The sequence below is a fragment of the Mixophyes fleayi genome, chromosome 1 (assembly GCF_038048845.1).
Source record: "Mixophyes fleayi isolate aMixFle1 chromosome 1, aMixFle1.hap1, whole genome shotgun sequence".
Taxonomy (NCBI): domain Eukaryota; kingdom Metazoa; phylum Chordata; class Amphibia; order Anura; family Limnodynastidae; genus Mixophyes; species Mixophyes fleayi.
This window is the reverse complement of record NC_134402.1, coordinates 358,293,200-358,315,105: the sequence shown is the minus strand read 5'-3', so window position 1 is coordinate 358,315,105 and position 21,906 is coordinate 358,293,200. Positions and strand designations below refer to the sequence as shown.

The window sequence follows — 21,906 nt, the reverse complement described above, 5'->3', positions numbered from 1 at the left end:
GCCACAGGTTGGCCAGGCCTGATGTAATGTTTCAGACCCTCACAATCCGAGAATAAATAACTCCCAAGGAAGATTTTCCCATATTTTAAAATGGTGTTTTTTTTATTATTTTCTCCCACTCTACTGCCCCTTATATCTTCAATCACCTTTCCATTCACTCCCACCCGGTCCCTGCAATCGGCTAATGACCGTCGCCTCTCCTCCACTCTGATCACCTAATCCCGCTCCAGAATTCAAGACTTCTCCCGAGCTGCCCCCATACACTGAAATGACCTCCCGCGCTCCATCTATTTGTCCCCTAACTTGTGTTAATTCAAACGGGCACTCAAAACTCACCTCTTCCTCAAAGGCTACCAGCCTTCCACTTAACCCTCTGTCCATGCTCGCTCTCATCAACTCGCTCCTCCTGCACTTGTTCCCCTCTTCTGACTCCTTTGTGCCAGCTGTCTGTTTGCCCTCCCTTTAGGATGTAAGCTCTTATGAGCAGGACCCTCCTCCCTTCTGTCTCTCTACCTTCTCTTCTGCTCCAACTTCACCATAATTGCTTTGCCTGGAGCCTCTGAAGTCATGGTATTACTCGTTTAATGTTCTGTACTGTTTTCCCTGTATGGTCTATTGTTTGTATTGTGTACGGCACTGCAGAAACCTTATGGCGCCTTATAAATAAATAATAATAAGAAGAAGAATTTTAAAACCATTTAGGATATTGTGAAGTGTAGCAAGAGAACACTAATTTAGCTACCAAGTGATTTGAATCTTGAAAACAATTGTTTACTCCTTTGTAAAGTGATAGATGTGTTTCCAACATTCTCCCTAAACCTAAAAATATTCTTACATTATAATTCATCACCACAATCAATATCCAGTAGTAACTTTTCCACCTGTCGATGTTTCATCACTTTAAAAACAGTGTACAATGCCTGAAGTGATACATTCCCCCCAATAATTACAACAACAAATGTGCACCTAAGTAACCCATACAAGCAAATGGAGTAAGCTTACCAACTGGATTATTGTCTGTACATGTTCTTGTACCCAGAGGTGCAGGCAGCTTGAGGTAAGAGTCTGGAGTCAGGATTGGAGATCCGTACTACAAAAAATATCAATGATTAAAGCAGCTAAATAATATGCATTCAAAACCTCCAACTAATGATCAATAGATGCGATCAACCAACTTGAATGGCTATTCTGAAACATAACTGGAATAAGCAGCGTGCAGTCAACTATTTGTAAATTCTTTAAAATAAATGATAATCCTAAAAATACATTATAATCCATATTTTGGCATATGTGGTTGATTAATTGTGGGGCAATGTGCAATTTGTACATATTCCCATGCTGATAATCAGTGTAGATGTTAAATCATTAACAATTAGAACATGTATCATGAAATGAACTGCTAACATTGCAATTTATATTTTCCTTTCATAACTTCCCTACAGCCTGTATAGTCCAATGGGGGCCTTACAGAGCAGCAACAATCAAGCTCCACATAAAGAAATGAAAGTAACCGTTATAAGATTGTTGATTCAAAATATAAATAAAAAGGGGGGCTAGTTAGAGGAAGAGATAAACGTGAATAAATATTGGAGATATATATTATTACTCTCATAATCAGCTAATGCTACTTTTTACTTCAGTTGTCACTTACTCCAGTTCCATAGAAGTCCCAGATATGTTGTATTTAATTGAAAATGAATAAATTATATAAAACTTCATAAATCAATAAACATGTAAACGTTTAAAAGAGATTAATCACATCCCAAACAAATGAGACTTTTTGCTTTGAGCTGTTATATAACGTACGAGTACTATAATCAGCTGCCACTACACAACAGTGCCCCCTGGAGATCGCAAAGGCTTATCCAACACCATAAGTGGCCTTGTACAATTCATTAATATAGAAAAGGCTTTTCTGGAGATAATGAAAGGTTTTCTTGATCCAGTAATCTCCGACTTATTCCCAAAGTGTGATCATACATTCTAGGGGACAGATTCAATTCCCTGCGTTGTGGCCGCGCACCATTACTGTTACTACTATAATTTTAACACAGATTTTTGCTTGCGTCTCACAGAGCTGCAAGCAGAAATCAGTGTTGAAATTGCTGTAGTAATGGTAATAATGCGCAGCTATTACCATAGTAACACGGGGAATAGCATCTGCCGCTAGGAATGGATCCCAGCAGTGATCAATAACATTAAAAAAATATATAAAAAAAAAAGCAATATGGTGTAAAACCAGAACAACATTATAATTATAAGAGGTATAAAAAATGTACATTAGTGAATAGACAGCTGCTTTATTTATTCATAAATATACTTGTTTTAACCCCATTGTGTTATAAGAAATGATTTTACACTACATTGCCATTTATGGCTGCTGGGATCCATTCCTAGAAGTATTCCCATTTTTTGGGATCAAGAGAATACTCTAGGATATCCAGATGAGCCTATCCTATATTATCTATTCGTACAAGGCCATATAATATAAGCATGATTTATGACCTCATTCTGGCCTGGCTCTCACCTAGCCTTAGACCAATAGATATTTTGTCTTTTATCAGCTGATCAATTAGCATAGATGTATCTGGTTTGTGCTCATCACAACTATGTCTTTGCACTCACTCTAAGGGGAGACATGTTGGGTTATGGAACAGAGTTCAATTAAGATTAGGTACCAAATGGTTCTCGGTAGATGGTATAATCCATTTCTCCCTCCCTTCCTCTAAGTGTGTCTGCCTCCTCCCAAGTGCGCAGGATGCAAAAGAGGCAGACAAGAGAGTCTGCCTCTCCAACACATCGTGGATGGAAGAAGGAAAGTATGAGGGAGGGGGGGGGGGGTCATAATGAATGAGGGTGGTATGTGGGCTATTAACTTAATGGTTGGGGGGGGGATTATTTAATGGTGGATGGTATTAATTTACTTGTGAGGTTATTTCATTTAACAGAGGAGCCTATTTATTTAAGATGGGGTAATGGGACCTTTAATTCAATGTTGGGCTGGTTTGAGGGCTATTAACTGACTGTGCTGGCATGCAGACAGCAGTTATAGTAAACTGTACATTGGCTCAGCTTGTTTTGCAAGCTCCCACTTTTCCTTATTCTCACAATTATAAAGCATTGGATATTACTGAATAGTGTCATCAACATCAGAACAACGTTGAGGATAGACTTCATACCAAAAAGCATGGCTGTCTTAGGGTCTACTGGACTACCATCTCGGTTCAGCTGTGGGACCCACAGAGCTCAATTGTGATTGCGGTTACCATCTCTGTTTGGCTGCTGGACCCTCTGCACCCAACTCTCAGCATCCTGACCTCATCATGTTAGAGCAGCAGAAAATGCCTACTCTATAAACTCCAGTCAGGGGGTGGTAAAGTGTCCTTCACCTCTACCATTGCCCTGCACCATTTATATAAATTGTTTCTTCTCACTCTCTCATCACCAACCCTAGCAAATACACATTCACCCAAACCTACTCTAGTTACACTCTCTCTATCACCACACTTCTCTCCAAACCCCTCCTTCTCTATCCATCATGGTATTTCTCCCTCCCTTTTATTTCCCCTTCACCACTTCCCTCCTCACTAGTCTGCACACATGAACAGTTTTGTTTCCTGCACCTGCCGCACTCACAGCCTACATAAACATAAACAGAAATAAACCTCACACCAACAAATTATCCTCACATGTCTCTTTCTCACCCTGCTGGTTCTCATTGCCGCTGGTGAAATCTCATCTAACCCTGGGCCACATACAATCCCCACTATCTGCTCATGGTCCTCGCTCCAACCCAAAGCTTTCCATCCACCCTGTACTTCCAATCCTGCCAGCCTCAGCCTCATCCACATCTCTCCACTACCCTCTCTTCCCTTCCCCTGTGCATTATGGATTACCAGATCTGTTTGTAACAAACTTGCATTCATTTATGATCTATTAATTTCAAAATCCTTCAACCTCCTTACCAACACAGAAACTTGGCCCACCTCCTCTGCACTACATACCCTGCAGCTTCTCCATCAGCCATACCCCCAGACCCAGAAACAGACAAGCTGGTAAAGCAGGCATTCTACTTTCTCCAAGCAGCAACTTCCAAGTCAAACCCTCTGAAACCTCCCTCTCATTCTCTTCATTTCAAGTCCACACTATCTATTTAATCTTCTCCTTGTATTGCTGTCATTTATCAACCCACATGTCCAGTTTTCCAATTCCTTGAAAACTTTGCAGCCTGGCTGACTTATTTCCCTATCCTCTGACCTGCCTACTCCCATACTAGGCGATTTCAACATTCCCATTGCTAATCCCACTGTCTCTTCTGGCACTAAAATTCTTTCACTTAATTCCTCCTTTGGACTCTCCCAGTGGACATCATCTCCAGCCCACTGCAATACACACTGTTTCAGGATGAATGAGGGTCTTTCAGTTTCAAAGAGTTAATGACTCATGAATGCAAGATGTATTGTGACGTTTACCTTTATTTTTACAATAAACATAACATAAAAAAAGAGTAAATCAAATTCTTAGTTTCCAATATGTTCAAGTAACAATCAGTTTCCAGGCACCTCTTTCACACGAAAGCTGGAAAAACAATAGGCACCTTTCTTCATCAAGGTCCAGTCATGAGGTGGGGGTCTCTCTGGCTGCATTCCAGTTTTATACTCCGAGAACAAAGGGTCTTAGAATCCACTTACATATAAGGGTCTAAACATATTTTCAGACTCTCTATTTGTACATTACTGATAAGAAAGGATATATTCTCACTCATGTGCAGAAGCATCTGAGACACCACCCTGGCATAATATGTGGAGGTGTCTCGGTCCAGCCTTTCATCAGATAAGAATTTTACAATACACACAGGAAATTATGTATACAACAAAAATAGAGCTCAGTGGCCAGTTTGATAGGCCTGTTACACACACTTACTTGACCTTGTCATTTCCCGCTACTGCTCCATCTCTAATTTCACGAACTTAAGCCTTCCCACCATCCGTACAACACCCGTTCCTTCAGCCTCACTATATCTCATGCCCTCCCCCCAGCACGCAAATCCACACAGACACAGTGAGTACTCTTACCCCAAACCATTTCTCATTTACATTAAAACAACCACTTTCTCCTGTGTCTGCATTGTCCTGCCCTAATCATGCTGCCTCTTTCTATACTAAAACACTCACGTCAGCCCTAGGCAATGCAGCTCCAGCTACCACATACAGTCTACAAAGATCCCAACCCCAGACATGGCCCACCAAACAGACCCGCTACCTGCAAAAGTGTACTGCAGAAGGCCACCGGAGGAAATCTCGTTACTATCCCCATTTCCTCCACTATAAATTCATCCTTTCATCTTACAGCACTGCTCTTTCAATTTCCAAACAAACTTACTTCTAATCTCTAACATCCACCCAGTCTCCTAACACACATTGCCTCTTTGCCATCCTCAACTCACTTATCTGTCCTCCTGCCCTTCCTCCCTCACTCTAATGAGCAGGGTCCTCCCTATCCTTTGTTTTCATGTCTGCATTTATTTTGTCTAACTTGTATGTTCCTATTTTATGTATGTCCCCGTTTTAAGTATGTCCTATTTCCCCTACTGCACAGTGCTGTGGAGCACTGTGTGCCTTACTAATCTACAATAATAGTAAGTGTTGAACACTATGTTAATTATTCCCTTATTCTACTGTGCTCCTTACAAATTGATCCAGCTCCTGAGGAACAACAGGTTTACATAGTGTGTGAACTCATTTGTGAACCCCTGTTAGAATATACTACTATAGTACCAAGAGATTTGTACAGGACATTTAATATTCTAATGTTGTGGTTATAGCTTTTAGCGCCAATCAATTGTATCACACTATATATAGAATATTTGGATGCCAGCCATTAGCCTAAACTACAGCTACAAATTACATTTATTAACTAAAAGAAAAGGTGGTTTCTATAGTGTGTTACAGTGTAGATGTCCATTATTTTACATATTTTTTTTTACTAAATATGTATGTGGGCATTTATAAAAAAAAATAATGTTAAAAGTCATATCACTCTTCTAGAGAAATTATGTTATAGGGTTTTTCCCCATCTCACTACATTTCAACTAAATATCAATTTGCAGAAATTCTGACGTGGGGGGGCAGGTGGTTCACATTACAATAAATGTAACCTGTATATTTTAACTACCGGTAGTTATTTGTAAAGATCGACATTTAAAGCAAGCAGAATATGTGGCACTGATGCTCTAAATCTATTTAATCCTTATTATCTCAGGCTCTATTTGCTCATTAAATAAAGGTACAGTTATACAGCAGTGGCAGACTCTCAAAGAATGTAGCATTGTGGATTAAGGATTATACACAACAATATGCATGAGATTATAGGATTGTTCCATTAAATATATGCCATGTCTGGGAAACACAGGTTTCTTGTTTTGGAGAGATCAGACGGTTTTGATGCGCCTATTACAAATATACAAAGTGAAGTTGCTCATATGTTGCTCATCTCTTGCACCTGTATTTATATATACACAGAAAGAGGAACCAAAAACATCTGTCTGGTAGTCATAACCAAACTACCTAGAGAAAATAAATCTGAACCGTAACCACAATGAAAATAGAAGCACAATGTTCAGTCTTACTAAACTTTTATAGTAAAGGGCCTTCTTACCTCTTTGTCTCCAGTATTGTTTATTACTGTTTGTCTCCAATTGTAAAGTGCTATGGAGTTTCATGGAGCTATATAAATAGATGATGATAGTGATAGTAGTTGTATCATTATATAAGCTTTAAAATTTTATGGCTTTATTTAGTATAAATATTTCAACCCAAAAGAATGAAAGCTATGATAATTCCATAATTCCAAAACTATGATAATTCTATAGATTGTAAGCTTGCGAGCAGGGTTCTCTTACCTCTCTGTCTGTATGTATTACCCAGTATTGTCTTATCAGTGTTTGTTCCCAATTGTAAAGCGCTACGGAATTTGCTGGCGCTATATAAATAAATGTTGATGATGATGATGATGATCAGGGAGTTTCAGACATTTATTGTGTTTACAGGACAAAAGCACATAAAATTAAATTGCCCAGAATTCTCTTTGCTATTGTATTTTAAGTGGAGCTCTTAACTTTTGAGCCAATGCTCCTTTTATCACAATTACAATATGACTATGGTCATGTTTCTCTGGCTTGATTCTATATAACCAATAAAAAGTGAGGTAGATGTTAGGAGGCAATCAGAAAAATCTGGCCACTCTAATGTTAAAGAGCCGGGGAAGTGGTAATCCCATTGAGCTATGCAATATAGTATATCTAATCTAATATAGTATTAAGCTGAAAAATATCTTAATACTATATTAGAGACAAAAAATCTTAGGGCCGGCAAACTGCTGTCATGGAGGAGTAAAGGAAGCCAGCTGAATAACCTGCTGTTTCCTCCTCCTCCTCCATGGCAGCATACACTATGGAGCGATGTCAGAGCTACATTTTGGCCAGGGTGGGGCCCATCATATAAATTAATTGCAGCTTAATGCTATCTATTTTGGGGAAGCCAGCCTGATTTCTCCCCAGAAATATTTTAAATAATGGCATCTAATTTTTGTACAAACGGGAGCGATATCAAATTATTCTTAGACTATAAATCCTCCAACCATGGGAGTAGCCATAATGCTCTTCTTATAACATCTGAGGAAGCCATGGTCCTAGACACTAGTCTAATTGAATTCAGGGATGCTTCACACACAAATTCAGTTGCCAACTGCATATCTTGGACAATCTTTAGACGTTCACTCCTCTTTATTCCATCCTGTATATATTTTTCCAAATCATTACCCCAGATGGTGTGTTCTGGCTGTCATGACTAGCCACAGCAGGCCTTAATGCTGCTCCAGAAATCAGGGGGTAAATGTATGGACCTCCGGATTCTTCAACTCCGGCGAGTTCAGCGCTTAAATTTAAAGAGGCGCTGCCTTGTAAATGGAAGTCTCCCTTTGCAAGGCAGCGCCGCTTTAAATTTAAGCACTGAAGACTCTGAACTCGCCGGAGTTGAAGAATCCGGAGGTTCATACATTTACCCCAGGTGTAAATTTTTTGCACTTCCTTCAATCCTTCTATCCATAGCATCCTTGAAAGAGTTAACATCCTCAAGAGGAATTGTAGTTATTTTGTTCAATCTAGCTACTGCTGCCGAGGATGCAAGGCCCTCTTACGAGGGCATTGAAGGAAATTTATTATAGTTTATTTTTTATACTTTAGACTTAAGTCTTAATAATAGCAATATGTTTGTTTCATGCATTCTTCAATTCTTTTATTGTATGTACTGCTGGGAGCCAATTCCACTGATCTATCATCTGTGATCTATCAACTACGCTTAGTCCTTTTAACATTCATTTATTTATCCTATCTGGACCCATTGACTTATATACTTTTAATTTTGAGAGTTCAAGTAACACCTCTTTTGCAGTAAATATATACATGGCTACAGTAGGGTGTAATATATATATCTATATATTTGGCATGTTCTTTGTCTCCTTCGATATATATTCACCCCCTTTAGATTTTAGACTTTTTTCTCTCCTCCTTCACTAATATAACTAAAGAACATTTTCTGACCCTTTTGTACGAACTGTGATTCTAGATCTATATTACTGTCTGCGCTTTAGCACATTTTATTGGGTGTTTTGTTTCTGTTAGACTATATATTTTTTTATCCTCCTGTGATTGGATCAGTCTATTTTTATGTGCAGTTTTCTAAGCACTTATAGCAAGAGCACCTTCCTTGGAGAACCATGTTGGCTTAATCTATCTTCCGCTTTTACTAACATATCTGACACAAAGCTGTTGCACTTGTTTAAGTTTATGCCACAGTTCGTCCACTCCATCATTATCATTTATTTGTATAGCACCAGCAGATTCCGCAGCGTTTTAAAATTCCGTAGCGCTATCAATTACCATCCTGTCAGCTCCTGGCTGATTAGCACTGACAGATAATGGTAATTCTACATACATAGGCATATATGGAGTACATGATCCCCTAGCTAATGCAGTTACCAATATACTACACCATTCAACGGAATATCGTTTGCAATAAATACTTTTAATTGCGCTAAATTGAATAAAGCGCAGATTTCTTGCTACTACTTGCCACAGATAAGGATGCCGAGATAGCAGCTTTATAATCATATTCTACAATTGTGAGACAACACTTACCTCATATCTTGTAGCGTTACGGGCTGCAGCTGAGACAACTGTATTTTGTGCACCATTCTCAGTGCTGAACTGATTTCCACCAAATTCTTTGAGTAAACTTTCAAAGTTTGTCGCTGTTGGATCATCTGGCGTTATAAAGGACAGTGCTGGCTGATCTGTATGGAGGGAGATTAGAAGAGAACACATAAGTATTAAAACATCAATATAAAACTTTAGAAAAATCTCAATACCCCTGATATTCAAAGAAACTAAACTGATATAAGAGCTATATTGGAAAGGATTATTAGATGAATCTGCAAGCTTAATATAAAGTGCATTTCTTGATATGAATATATAAATGGCTATAGAAAGTATTCACCCTCCATGGCATTTTTTTATTCCATCATGGAATAACAACGATTTTATTCATAAATTCTGACCACTGAAAGGCACAAAATATTCTGCCATGTCAGTTAAAAGACAGAAAACTCATTCTAAAGCTTTTTCTCAACTACAAAGAAAGAGCGTGCATATCGTATATATCCATTTGTATTAATGCTTGGTATAAGCACCTTTAGCTGCAATAACACCGGTGAGATATTGGGTAAGTTTCTGCCAGCTTTGCACATCTGGACACTGCAATTGTCGACCGTTTCTCTTTGCACTGTTGCTCGAGTTCCATTAGATGGGGTGTGGACCATTGGTAGACAGCAAATTCTTTCAAATCATTACACAATGTTGAGGTCTGATATTTTATTGGGCCACTCTGGGACATTGATTTTTTTGGTAGATGAGCCAATCCAAAGTGGCTTTTGCTATATTCATTTTTCTTCTGGAATATATATTTTCTCCAAAGTCTTAGGTCTATTGTAGACTGCTGCAGGTTTCCTCCAAGATCTGTTTATTTCTTGCGCCATTCCTTTTGCCCTGTATTTTGAAAAAAATTCTAGTCCCTAAACCAGAAATTCATTCCCAAAGCATTAAGCACTGTCACCATGCTACACGGTAGGAGTAATGTTTTGGGTATGATAGGTAGAATTAGGCTTGTACCAAATATAGCGCCTAGCCTTGAGGTCAAAAAGTTCAATGAGAACATTGATCTTCCTGCAATTGATATGAGGGTCTCCTACAAGCTTTCTGGCAACCTCTAGCGGAGACTTCATGCAAGTTTTCTTCAACAATAGTTTTCTTTTTGTCACCTACCCATAAAGCATAGACGTGAACTGCCCAGTTTACGGTTATCCTATGGACAGCTTCTCTAGTAATCTGCAATGACTTTGTTCTCTGTCCATTTCTTTCTGAAGGAATTGACTTTGAAATCCTATATCCTTCCCCTGTATTGGTGCTGTTCAATAACATTTTCTCATATGTGCTTTGAATGTTCTTTAACTGATTGCACCAGGATTTATTTAGGTGTATGTTAGCAAAACAGGGAACGGGGGACATATGTAACCAATAACTGTTTTTATTTGTAACGGATTAAGAAAAATATAGGAGTTGGTTTTTTTTTTCTTTATTTGAAATTACAGTGAATTGCGTTGATCAGTGATATTAATATATATTCCCAAATAAATAACTTTTTATCCCATAAAATAAGAAAATCGAAAAATACTAATGTGGGTGAATATTAGAATTTACGAACACAATGATTATTGTGTTCATAAATTCTAATATTGCAATAGTGCTGAAGCAGAAAATATATTAATAGGATGCTGCATAATACTCTATGCTGATAAAGAGGATACACCAATTGCCAATATATGCATTAAAAAAGCAATGTACAAATCTGTAAATATTTTGCCTGCTCTGCTTTCAGTATGAGCCTTTCAAGATGAACTGTGAAGATCTCTAAAATGACTATTTGAATATCTTGGTTTGCTAGAGGACTGAAGAGTTCAGAGGGCGAATGTAAGCTCTTAGAAGATACCCGCTCTTTGTCACATGGTCTCTAAGACATGGGAATCACAGAATATTATGAGATGATGAGCGAGGGCCTAGTTGTGCTGGAAATCTACATTAATACTCCCCAGAAGCTTTGTCATTACAGCAAATATTTACTTGTTTACAGTGAGCTTAAGAATTTAAATACTAAAAATAGCCTTCATATTCTGCAGGCTCACTGTGCTTTTTCAGGACAAATAATGTATGAAACACTTAGAAGCATGACACACGTGGTACAAATAAACATTGTGAGAACGTAAACATTGCCTTGAGGGGACTCGGCACACAATATGTAAAGTCAACAAAGGTGGAGGCAAAGAAATAAAAAAGAGAAAAAAAAAACTCCCGCTAATATTTTAGGCTTCTTTTATGGACACTTACCTTTTGCAGAACTTATGCCAAACAATCAAAAAGTGCTTAAAATGACAGCTAATACAGGAACGGAGGTAAGAACAAGATTTGTACAACTCTGACTATTAGAGGCCATCCTATGATTGTCACACACACGATCTTAATGAAAGAGATTTGTTTAGAACAGTGATGGGTACCAGGTGGCCCTCCGAGCCTCCACCTACGGCCCCAACCCCTTCCTACTTTTTGTCAGATTTGTAAATTTGTTTTGATAGCTTGTAACACATGTTTAAAATGTCTGCTGATGTGTTATTATAGATATGTGTTGCTTTCTTTGATTAAATGTATTTTAACTTCTTGCAGAGTTACTGTGCGGTACTTTTGAAGGTTAGTGGGCTGCCCATTCGGTCCCTAAAGTGTATCATGTTGTTTATCACCGATATAGAAATATGATAGTTCAAGTTCGAAAATTCTGATTGGCCAATACCAGAAAATGGTTGGATCACTACTTGTGGGCATAGTCAATCACCAGAATTAAGAGGCCACTTTTCTGAGCATGCTCAACATATCAGGTTTATCAGATATAGATTGTTTAAAATAGAAAATAGAATCTATAAAAGATCTTTCTATTACAATTTAGTCTATAGAATAATAATAAATAATAGGTATAAAAAATGTTGCACCCGACAAAAGAATCTTTTTAAAAATAGCTTTAAAAAACCGAACATTAGAACGCTTGTTTATTATTACAGAGATACCTCTGCTGTTCTCATATATAGCACAGTTCATTGATTTTATTCAAGACCCCGAATATGGCATTTCTTCCTCAAAATGACTAACGAAATACCTTCTGTATATTTCTGCAAGGTCATTATATTATCTGGACAGGGTTGTTTATGTTCATTATCCTTGGATATGACACAGAATGGCTTTGTGGATACAATTGTACATTATGTCATTTTTGCAAATTTGTGATCACTGGCCAGATATCGCTATAGCTCTATGGAAGGTGAATAATTAAAAAAAATAAATAAATAAATAAATTAAATTTGTGGTGTACATTTTATTTTGTCCATTTACACTTTACTATAAAAGGCAAAACAATAAATGTAAATGGTACAAAGGAATTGAAACGTCAACATTATTAATAAGGTGCATAATCAGGATCCAGATATATTCATCTTCTCAGGATTAGAACCAGTGCCCGTTCTAACTTGAATGGGAAAAGGAGCTTAATTCTTTTGCAACATGAGGGATGATGAATATTGAGGGACTCCTTGGATTTAATAAAAATTAGCATATGGGTTTCTACAAAAAGTATTTTATTTTATAATTGAAATAAAAAAAAAACGAAAAAAAAACCTCCAAACTTGCTTTGGAATACTATGTGTAAGATGTAATTCATACTATAATTTTATTAATTAATAGAAGTGTGTCTCTATAGCTCGTCAGTCCTGAGGACGTGTGTGTGAGCACAAGACAGTCGTGGGCATCCAGCTCCCTCACCATCACTGTATTTCTCAGTTGTCTCTGATTGTATCAACAATGCAACTTTTATTTTTTCCAGCTAAGTTGCTTTCTTTATTGTGTAGATATTACCATATTATGTACCACATATAATAGGGTAAAAAAGCTGATACACAATCTGCAGCCATGAAGCAATACATAGCTCAGATTTTTAATTCACTAGTTGAACTTTAAAATAATAATAATAATAATAAAAAAATATAAAAACATACAAATGTATTGACACAACCAGCCACTAAACAAGGCTGCTCTGGTAAAGATGGCAGGGAAGAGGGATGGAGAGGGAATATATAATATATAAAAAGGTATTTATGTAATCTGGACAGGATTATTACAATAATTCTACTGCAAAGAAAGAAAAATAAGGTTACTATTCCTTTAAAATTATGAATCTTTCCAAGTTAAAAGGAAAAGCCACAGAAAGTTAGAAAAATCATATCCCCCAATTGATGAGAACATAACTTTTCTGCTGCCCTACGGTGGAGATATAGAGCTTCTGTTTAGGTTGTGTTAAGGGTGTGTGTACACTGGCAATTTTTGCCATACGAAAAACATTATCACATGTTTTTTGTTTTTTTATATGCATGGAAACGTTTCTTAAAAAAACCTACTGTGTTTATAATGCATTTCTCCCTATATTTTAAAGTGTTTTTTTAAATTCATACTGCATATTAACCACATTTTACAACGGACTGAAAATGCACATGATGGGCTTCATTTATAATAAGGCGCAAAGAGGAAAAAAAACAAAAAAGGTGCAAATCTGCTCCTGGACAAACCATGATGCAATGCAAGGGGTGCAAATGCATTTATATATATTTTTGCAGGAAAGGAAAAAAATGGCTATTTTTTATTTACATGTAGCACAAAAATACTGGACAGCGTTATTTTTATGCTGCAATTTAGAGTTGAGCTAGGACACGGCCGACCCCAACTGTAAATCTGTCTGCACATTTTAACTTTGCCCACCCAAAGTGCAACATAGCTTTACCAAGGTGCAAATTTGCTTTATTTTTGTTTGGCTCCTAATAAGAACCTATATATTTAAATCTGCGCCCATATACTTTTTAAAAAAATAAAAAAATAAGAAAGGGCCCTAACCTGCCTTCTTGTGAGCTGAAAATTTCCGCCAACATATCAATTAACTCTGAACAGATAACAGCCAGAGATTTTACTCCTATTCCCTCCCCTTTACACAACAATAGAGATTGACAGATGGGCGAGACTACTCTTCCAATAATATTACTAAATGAAGGATATAACAAGCACATTTTGAGTGGAGCTTTCCTCTAATTTTAATAGTTGAAGGATGGAAGGGAAAGTTGAGATCATACATACCTCCAGGGTCACAGCCCACAGGCTATTAAACATGTTATACAGGATTGGGAAGTACATTCTATAGTCACTATGGAAGGTTACATTTATGACATATTAGACTTAGATACATTTATATAAAATTGGATAATACCCCAAACTCCTGGGTAAAAAATAGTAAATTATTGTCAGGAAATATTAATTTTAGGTCTCGTCATCTACTATTAGACCACATACATCTGGAATAAGACGAATGCCACAAACTAGAGCATCCTGGATAGCAGTAAAATAATACATTTTTAAAAACTGTGGTGAATGTGGGAAGCACCTAGTTATACTATAGAGTGCTAAGAGTAAGGGTCCATCATTTTCTTTTTATGTTTTGTAATTATAAGGTGAATGCTATCAGCAGGTACTCACAGTTTGTTGCTTGAATGCAGAAAATATTTGGATTAACTACTTCCACTGTTTCAGTTATTCTTTGAGGAACTTTTGAAGCATTTATTGAATAGTGAATGGCTTCCTGTGTACACAACTGGCTGTCACCACTGTAAACAAATAAAATAAATACAGTTATGTATATCTGATTAAAAAAATAAAAAAAATTAGCTGAGATTCTAGATTGTTCCTTAGTCTATTTCTCAAACACAGTTCTTTAAACACAATTCTGACAGCTATTTGTTAACAAAACAATTTGCATGCAAGAACATGAAACATATTTATTGAAACTCTATTGTGCTACCACACAACTGAATATTGTCTTGATCATATACTCACTTTCATTGGTAGTGGTGGACATCCCAATAACGTGATCGAAAACCTGGGGCATAGCATTTCAGAGTTTCCTACATATTCTCTTTGGGCTCAATTATACACATACATTGGGGAAATGAGTAAAATGCATGAAAACTAATGAGCTCTTTAAATGTGTACAACCTATTGTACTGGTAGCGTGTGCAGGGGAGGGCTGGAAAATTTTAGACAAGATTCGAGTATTTGGAGTATTTTAAAGGGAAAGAAAATGCAGACGGTCCATTCACCCAGCCCAAGGTAGCCCACTATGGGATCGGGTCGGGGGGGCAGATGCCCCCTTGTTCCCCAGCCCAGCCTGCCTCTGAGCGTGTGTTAATCCAAGAGTGCACACTGCATTCTAAAATTGTAAATGTGGCATTAACATTTTAAAATGCAGTGATGGACAAGGCACCATTTAGTCATATGTCCTATTCTAGACATGTTTTTATGTATTTATCAAAGCTAATCCCCCTCCCCCCCACAAAACATATTTAGGTGTTAACACACAAAGAATTTTTAGCCACGTGCATAATTGATCCACTAAACTTTGGACAAATCTCATCAAGTTTCATATGGATTGGCCTAATCCACATGCTTGTCCATGATAATTAAGGTAAGGCTACAGGTGTAAACCATTTGAAATACATGAGATAGTTTATGAGGGGAATTCAATTGGCCGCGTTACTGCCGAAAGTAACATGGCCTGCGCGCTAGTACCATTTGTATGGTAATTTTAACGATGATTTTTGCAAGGCTGTGAGAAAAAAAATCTGGGTTAAAATGACCGTATTAACGGTAATACTATTAGCGCTGTGTTATTCCTAGAATAACGTGGCTGAATTGAATCGGCCCCTATGTGTCAATTATGCTATGGAAGGGGAAGAAGTGATAATACACTGTGATGAGATATTTTTAAATACCTGCAATTACCTAGATAAATATTTTGACATGTCTAGAATGTGTCATCTCTAGATTTCTAGATTGTTGGTATTTTTTAATACGTATATTCTCAAAATGTCTTTATATTTAATATTTTAGTTGTGAAAAATTCACCAAAAATATTACAAAAAAACCCCCCAAAAAAACAAACTGTATTGAAGCAAGAGCATAAAATTTACGTACTTGCAAACTAATGGGTAACAGCGCCACTCTGTGGACTTGAGCTGTAACTTTATCCTCATTACCTAAACTACATAAAGCATGTATATGAACATAACATGATAAATCTTTCATAAACAGATTTTTAAACCTATTTAAGAGTTGAAATATAGAAAATAGTTTATTACAAGTTAATGGCATTAAAGTACAAAACAATTGCAACTATGTATTATAAAAAATATAATAGGTGTTCAACTTCCCAAATAATTACAAAATTGCTTGCCTTCATTGCATACTTGCCAACATTTGTATTTCTTTTTCCAGGAGATGCCGGCTGGGACGTGGGCGTGCAGGGGGCGGGGCGCCGAAATCGCGTCATTTTGGCCCCGCCCCCGTGACGGAATGACGCAAATTGCGTCATTTTACAGTGGGGGCGGGGCTAAACGCCACGATTCCGGGTGAATCACGGCGTTTAAACCAAATTCTGCCCACTTCCTATCAGGGAGATTGCCACACTCGTCTGGTAGACTCTCGCAAAATGCGGGAGTATCCCGGACATTCCGGGAGAGTTGGCAAGTATGCTTCATTGTCCTTCCCCTTTTTTTTGCCTAGGTCTGGTTCTCACGAGTGTCATTACTATGGACTTCAGTATGAAATGCTTCCATTGTTTTATTTGGGAAAGTCCTAGTACTTACAATCGGGACTTCTGCTAAGCAGCTTTGGCAGCGATCTGTGTGCCCTAGAACAGGGAAGGACCTGATACTCTGACTTAAAATGACAGCGTGATTGGATGTCCTCATGCTTGCTGAGATGAGCCAGGCTGTGTAATGTACAGATGGGCCCTGAATAAACCACTCTGATACTAAACAAACCCATAAACAACAAAGTAGTAACTGTCGAATAGAAGTGAGTGTTCCAAGTGTGCTATTGTTTTAGTTGCATTTGACTAGTGTCCGAGCAACTTATTGTATTCAGTCTTCATCTCCTACTTGTCTAGATGTCCCCAGTTTAGTATCTAATCAGACATCATGAAAGCACAGATTAAGGATGTCAAAGCAGTGCAGGAAGATTGTGGCGTCAATCTTCCCTCCATACCAAACAAATTACACATATCCAACTGATCAATGTGGATTCAACACACCAACAAACTACTTCTCTTTTCTTGTGAGTTAACCTGAAGGTTTCCATACCCAAAGCCTTCACACAGCTAGCAGAACACACTACAGTCCCTGTTCTGATTTCATGTGTTTTGCTGCACTATATCTCCTCTGTCCATAGCTCAGCATTTGAAGATGCCCATGGTTTGTGATGGAGACAATAAAGGATCACATGAGGCTAATGCTACATCTCCCAGCTTGCTACTTCCAACAGAGACTGATCCACATAACAGAATTCCATTACAGTCATACTCAGCAGAATAAAGGGAATACAAAAAAACAAAACAAAACCATGACTTACATTACAACAGGAATGGAGCATCCAGAGAAGACGCTGAAGTCAGAAGCACTGCAGTCAGGATCACAGCAGCAGTTACCATCACACTGAGCCACCAGCAGATCACAGACACACAGGCTGGCAACTACGGATAACAAAGTACAATTACATTCACAGCTAAACACAACTATTAAGAAAAGAATGGAAACATTTCTATCAGTAGGAAGTATTTCTATAATATGCATCGACATCAGATTCCCACGAATCCATGGATGACAATACAGTACATTAATATTTTGTATTAAATTATTCAAATGGAATCTCAAAATCGGTCAATTATAGATTTCATTTGAATAATTTAATACATAATATTGTTTAGGCATCAAAAGGTATGATACACACATTGCAGGTAATATATGGCAATAATGTTACACAGTACCTGCCATTCCCTGATGTTAAACTAAGGAAACCAGTTATCTATATAATTTTAATATTTTTAATAAAAAAAGGCAAAGAAAGAAGACAGAGGAGGGGAGTGAGGAATATGAGGGGGGTATAAACAAACAAGTAAAAAACAGCAAACATAAAGACAATTGTAATCATTAAGAAGTTCTATTGCAGATGTTGAGGAGTGACTGGCTGTGATAAAGGGCTCATGTTTTATGGAACAAGGCAGAAGAGTTTCTCAGGATATTATGTATTCAGTTTGGTATGTCAGCCATATACGCTTTGTGACCATTGATAAAATAGCAGGCAGTGGACAATCTAGCAATTAGCTGCACTCAGAATGTGTCTAATATATTTATTTTAGTGCTTGGGAATATAGGAAACATGGAGAGGGAGTAAAATAAAATTTGAATTAACTGGGATTAGGATAGTTGTGATGCTGAAGATCAGGGGGTTAATGTATGAACGTGCGGGTTCTTCAACACCCGCGTGTTCAGTGATTAAATTTCAAGCGGCGCTGCATTGTAAAGGGAAACTTCCCTTTACAATGCAGCGCCGCTTGAAATTTAATCGCCGAACACGCGGGTGTTGAAGAACCCGCACGTTCATACATTTACCCCCAGGTTTCTGATCTCAATTCATAAAAGGCTAAGCGGTATATTTACTAAAATACGGGTGGAGATGTTGCCTATAGCAACCAATCCGATTCTAGTTAACATCTCCACTTTTTCAAACCTGCAGTTTAGTAAATATACCCCTGTGTATGCAAAAAGGACCCATTCTAGTTGAAACTTTTCCAACACATATCAGATGTACCTAGCAAGATTAAGTACTTGGACACCTATATAACTAAAACCCTTATATCAGCCCAATTCCCCTCCTCTGCTATCCACTGGATTCCTGGATTGGTCACATTACCTCTATCAAAATGAACATTCTACCTTGGATGTTATCTCAATTGCTACCGCTTAAAATTCATCCTAAAACTTTCTCACTTCTTTTTCTATACGTTTCTAGACTATGGGTTGATATAGAAGCAGTATCCATCTTGACTACCCTTTCTTATGTCATTCTTTGGCTGCCACCTACACCAGTGTTGGCTAACCTGTGACACTCCAGGTGTTGTGAAACTACAAATCCCAGCATACCCTTCCAGCAATAAGCTGCTATATATTGGCAAAGCATGCTGGGACTTGTAGTTTCACAAACACCTGGAGTGTCACAGGTTAGCCAACACTGACCTACACTTTGGCCAATAACAGCCCATACTCATCCTGTAATTTGTCTTTTGGGCTAGCTGTAGTGTATAGTCTAGCTTCGGCACCCTACCCTCTGAACATTTAATGGGAAAATCCCCCTAGGTCTTTCTTCTAATCTCACATATTCCAAAGACCCACATGAATTAAAATGGGACACCAATATGGGGGTATTCCTTGAACAAGACAACTGGACATAAATTTGGGAGGGGAATTCCACATCCTCAATAATTTTTTACATAAAAGAAAAGGTGTAAAAATTACTAATCCAATGGTACTTTGTCCCGATTTAGCAAATATATTACTTTAATTTTCTCATACCCTAATAAAGCTTTATATGGTTGTCCTATTTTGTATGTCATTTTATTTTTCCAGTATGGATAAGTTACCAACATTGCATCTAGGTAAAACATTTACACTAAACCATAACTACCAATCAGAAACTGTGTGTTATTGTATAACTTGCAATATGCAGATATAAACTAATTGCTGATTGGTTGCTGTGGTTCAATACACATTTTACACCTAAATGTAATGCTAGTAACTAATTGTCTGCCCAATAAACAGGTGGCACTGGTGACATGTTATGATCTGGTAGTGGATAGACCTTGCAGGTGGGGCCAACCAAGTTACACAGTTGTAGAACCACTGAGCCAAGCAATCACTGTCCATGTGTTCAATAGAAAAGAAAGCGATAAAAACTATATCAGAGAGTAAAGTTTAATTTCAAAAATAAAACCGTTAAATTGTAGACATCAGTGCAAAATTCTAACAAAACAGAATTCATTTGTAGGCCATCCTTGGCGAGCTATTTTTATACATAAGTGTTCCCTTACAGGACTTGTTCGTGAGTGAACTACACAAAGTGATGTTATTTTTGTGTAGCCACAAAGTGTTATCCAGGACTCAAAGGAAGAAGCGGGATATACCTGGTCTAGCCTCAAAGGCTGTAAAGCAACCGATCCGATTTTGACCAAACCTGGACCATAGTTCAGTTAGGGGGCTGGTCTGGAAAATACAAAAAACCTTAGCTGTCTTCTTTCTATCCTACTAACACCAGAAGCACTGTACACCTTGGGTATTTATGAAAACTGGTGCACAGAAATAGTTGCTGTAATCAGATCTTTGCTTTCATTTTCTAAACTGTACTAGGAAAATAGCATTGAATCCGATTCTTTGTTATTTGTCACAGCATATCTTTCCTATGCACAAGCTTTTATAAATATCCTACGAGTGGGGTGCTGTTAGTCCAAGTTGAGCTGTGCAGCCTGAATACCAAAGTTAATGGAATTTGTGGCGCTATATAAATAAATGATGATGATGATGATGATGATGATGAATGCCCTAAAAAGAGATTGAATATCTTTGATATAACTTAAGTGTAGCTTCCCATCATCCCCCTCTACAGGGTAGCAGTAAAAAAACAAGATATAATCTGAAGTTGCCAATGTTTCCCTCCAAGCTATCAATATGGAACAGACAGCATGAAAAATGTAACATGCTTCACAGGACTACCACTCCCATCCTCCCCTTTCTTTTAATTGCTCCCGAAAGGGATACCAAAAATACCAAAGCACATTCGGCAATCCTGGGAGCAGCCATGACAGATTGCTTCAAACTGGAGGCAGAATGAGCCAACCGCCCTATTCTCATTCATAAACCGTGTCTGGAACACTTACTGTATGCAATACATAACAAGTATATTGCACTATAATCCCCAAGGAGTATTCACCCCAAGGCCCCCTCAGACCCTTTAATAATGGTCTACCCCAAACACTAAACGTAGTCAGACAAGTGACACTAAACCCCTGATTCTCTCATCCCATATTTCTCTTTCACACATGTCCCTTTTTTTTCTTAAATATATTTTATTAGGATTTTAAATAACAATAATAAGATGGGGGATGGGGGTACAGAAGAGAGAAGAAGGGTAGGGGGAAAGGGAAACAGTCTCAAATGAATAAAGAACATGTGGCTTGAGGAGACATAACAACAAAACAAAAAGGGTGATCATTACAGTATACAAATTATCAAACTAAGAAATAAACCCATTAGAACTATGTGGAGGAGAATTCAATGTGAGAGACTAGAGGCGAGGGGGAAAATAGGGGGAATTTTAGGATGGGTAAAGTGAAGGAAGACGACTGGAGCAAAGACAGGAGGAGAGTAGTTGATATGTGGGGTGATTTACATGGGGTATGATGGGCTATCATTGTAGTTTGTGGTCATGCAAGACAAGTCCTGGTAAATTATATAGGGGGGAGGGGGTTGCATATTTTGCTAGTGATGTGCTCCATTTTGAATATTTGCCAGGCTTTATTAATAAGTGCTTGAATAGTGGGAGATCCCTATGTTTTCCAGTTAAGGGCTATGAGGCACCTAGTTACAGCACTGCAATATGTCCTATCAGTTTTTGTGTGTGTTTGGATAGGTCAGGGATAGGATACGGGAGTAGATGATGAGGTTGCTAGGAGGTGAACTTAATTTAGGGAGTTTCTTCCAGAAGTGTGTAAGTTTGGGCACCTACACCAGATATGTGACAGGATGCCTGCCCATCCACAGCCGCACCAA

The 21,906-nt window shown here is 37.8% G+C and overlaps 1 protein-coding gene across 1 annotated transcript in view; it reads right to left on the bottom strand.

Annotated features, from left to right (window-relative positions):
* TCTN1 (tectonic family member 1) overlaps nt 1-21,906 on the bottom strand; it is a 38,274-nt gene that overhangs the window by 15,728 nt on the left and 640 nt on the right. The window contains exons 2-5 of the mRNA XM_075178450.1: nt 17,657-17,777; nt 14,729-14,856; nt 9,197-9,351; nt 1,003-1,090 (exon numbers count right to left, since the gene is read on the bottom strand). Of these exons, the coding sequence (XP_075034551.1) occupies nt 1,003-1,090; nt 9,197-9,351; nt 14,729-14,856; nt 17,657-17,777 (492 nt within the window). The remainder of the gene's footprint in view (nt 1-1,002; nt 1,091-9,196; nt 9,352-14,728; nt 14,857-17,656; nt 17,778-21,906) is intronic.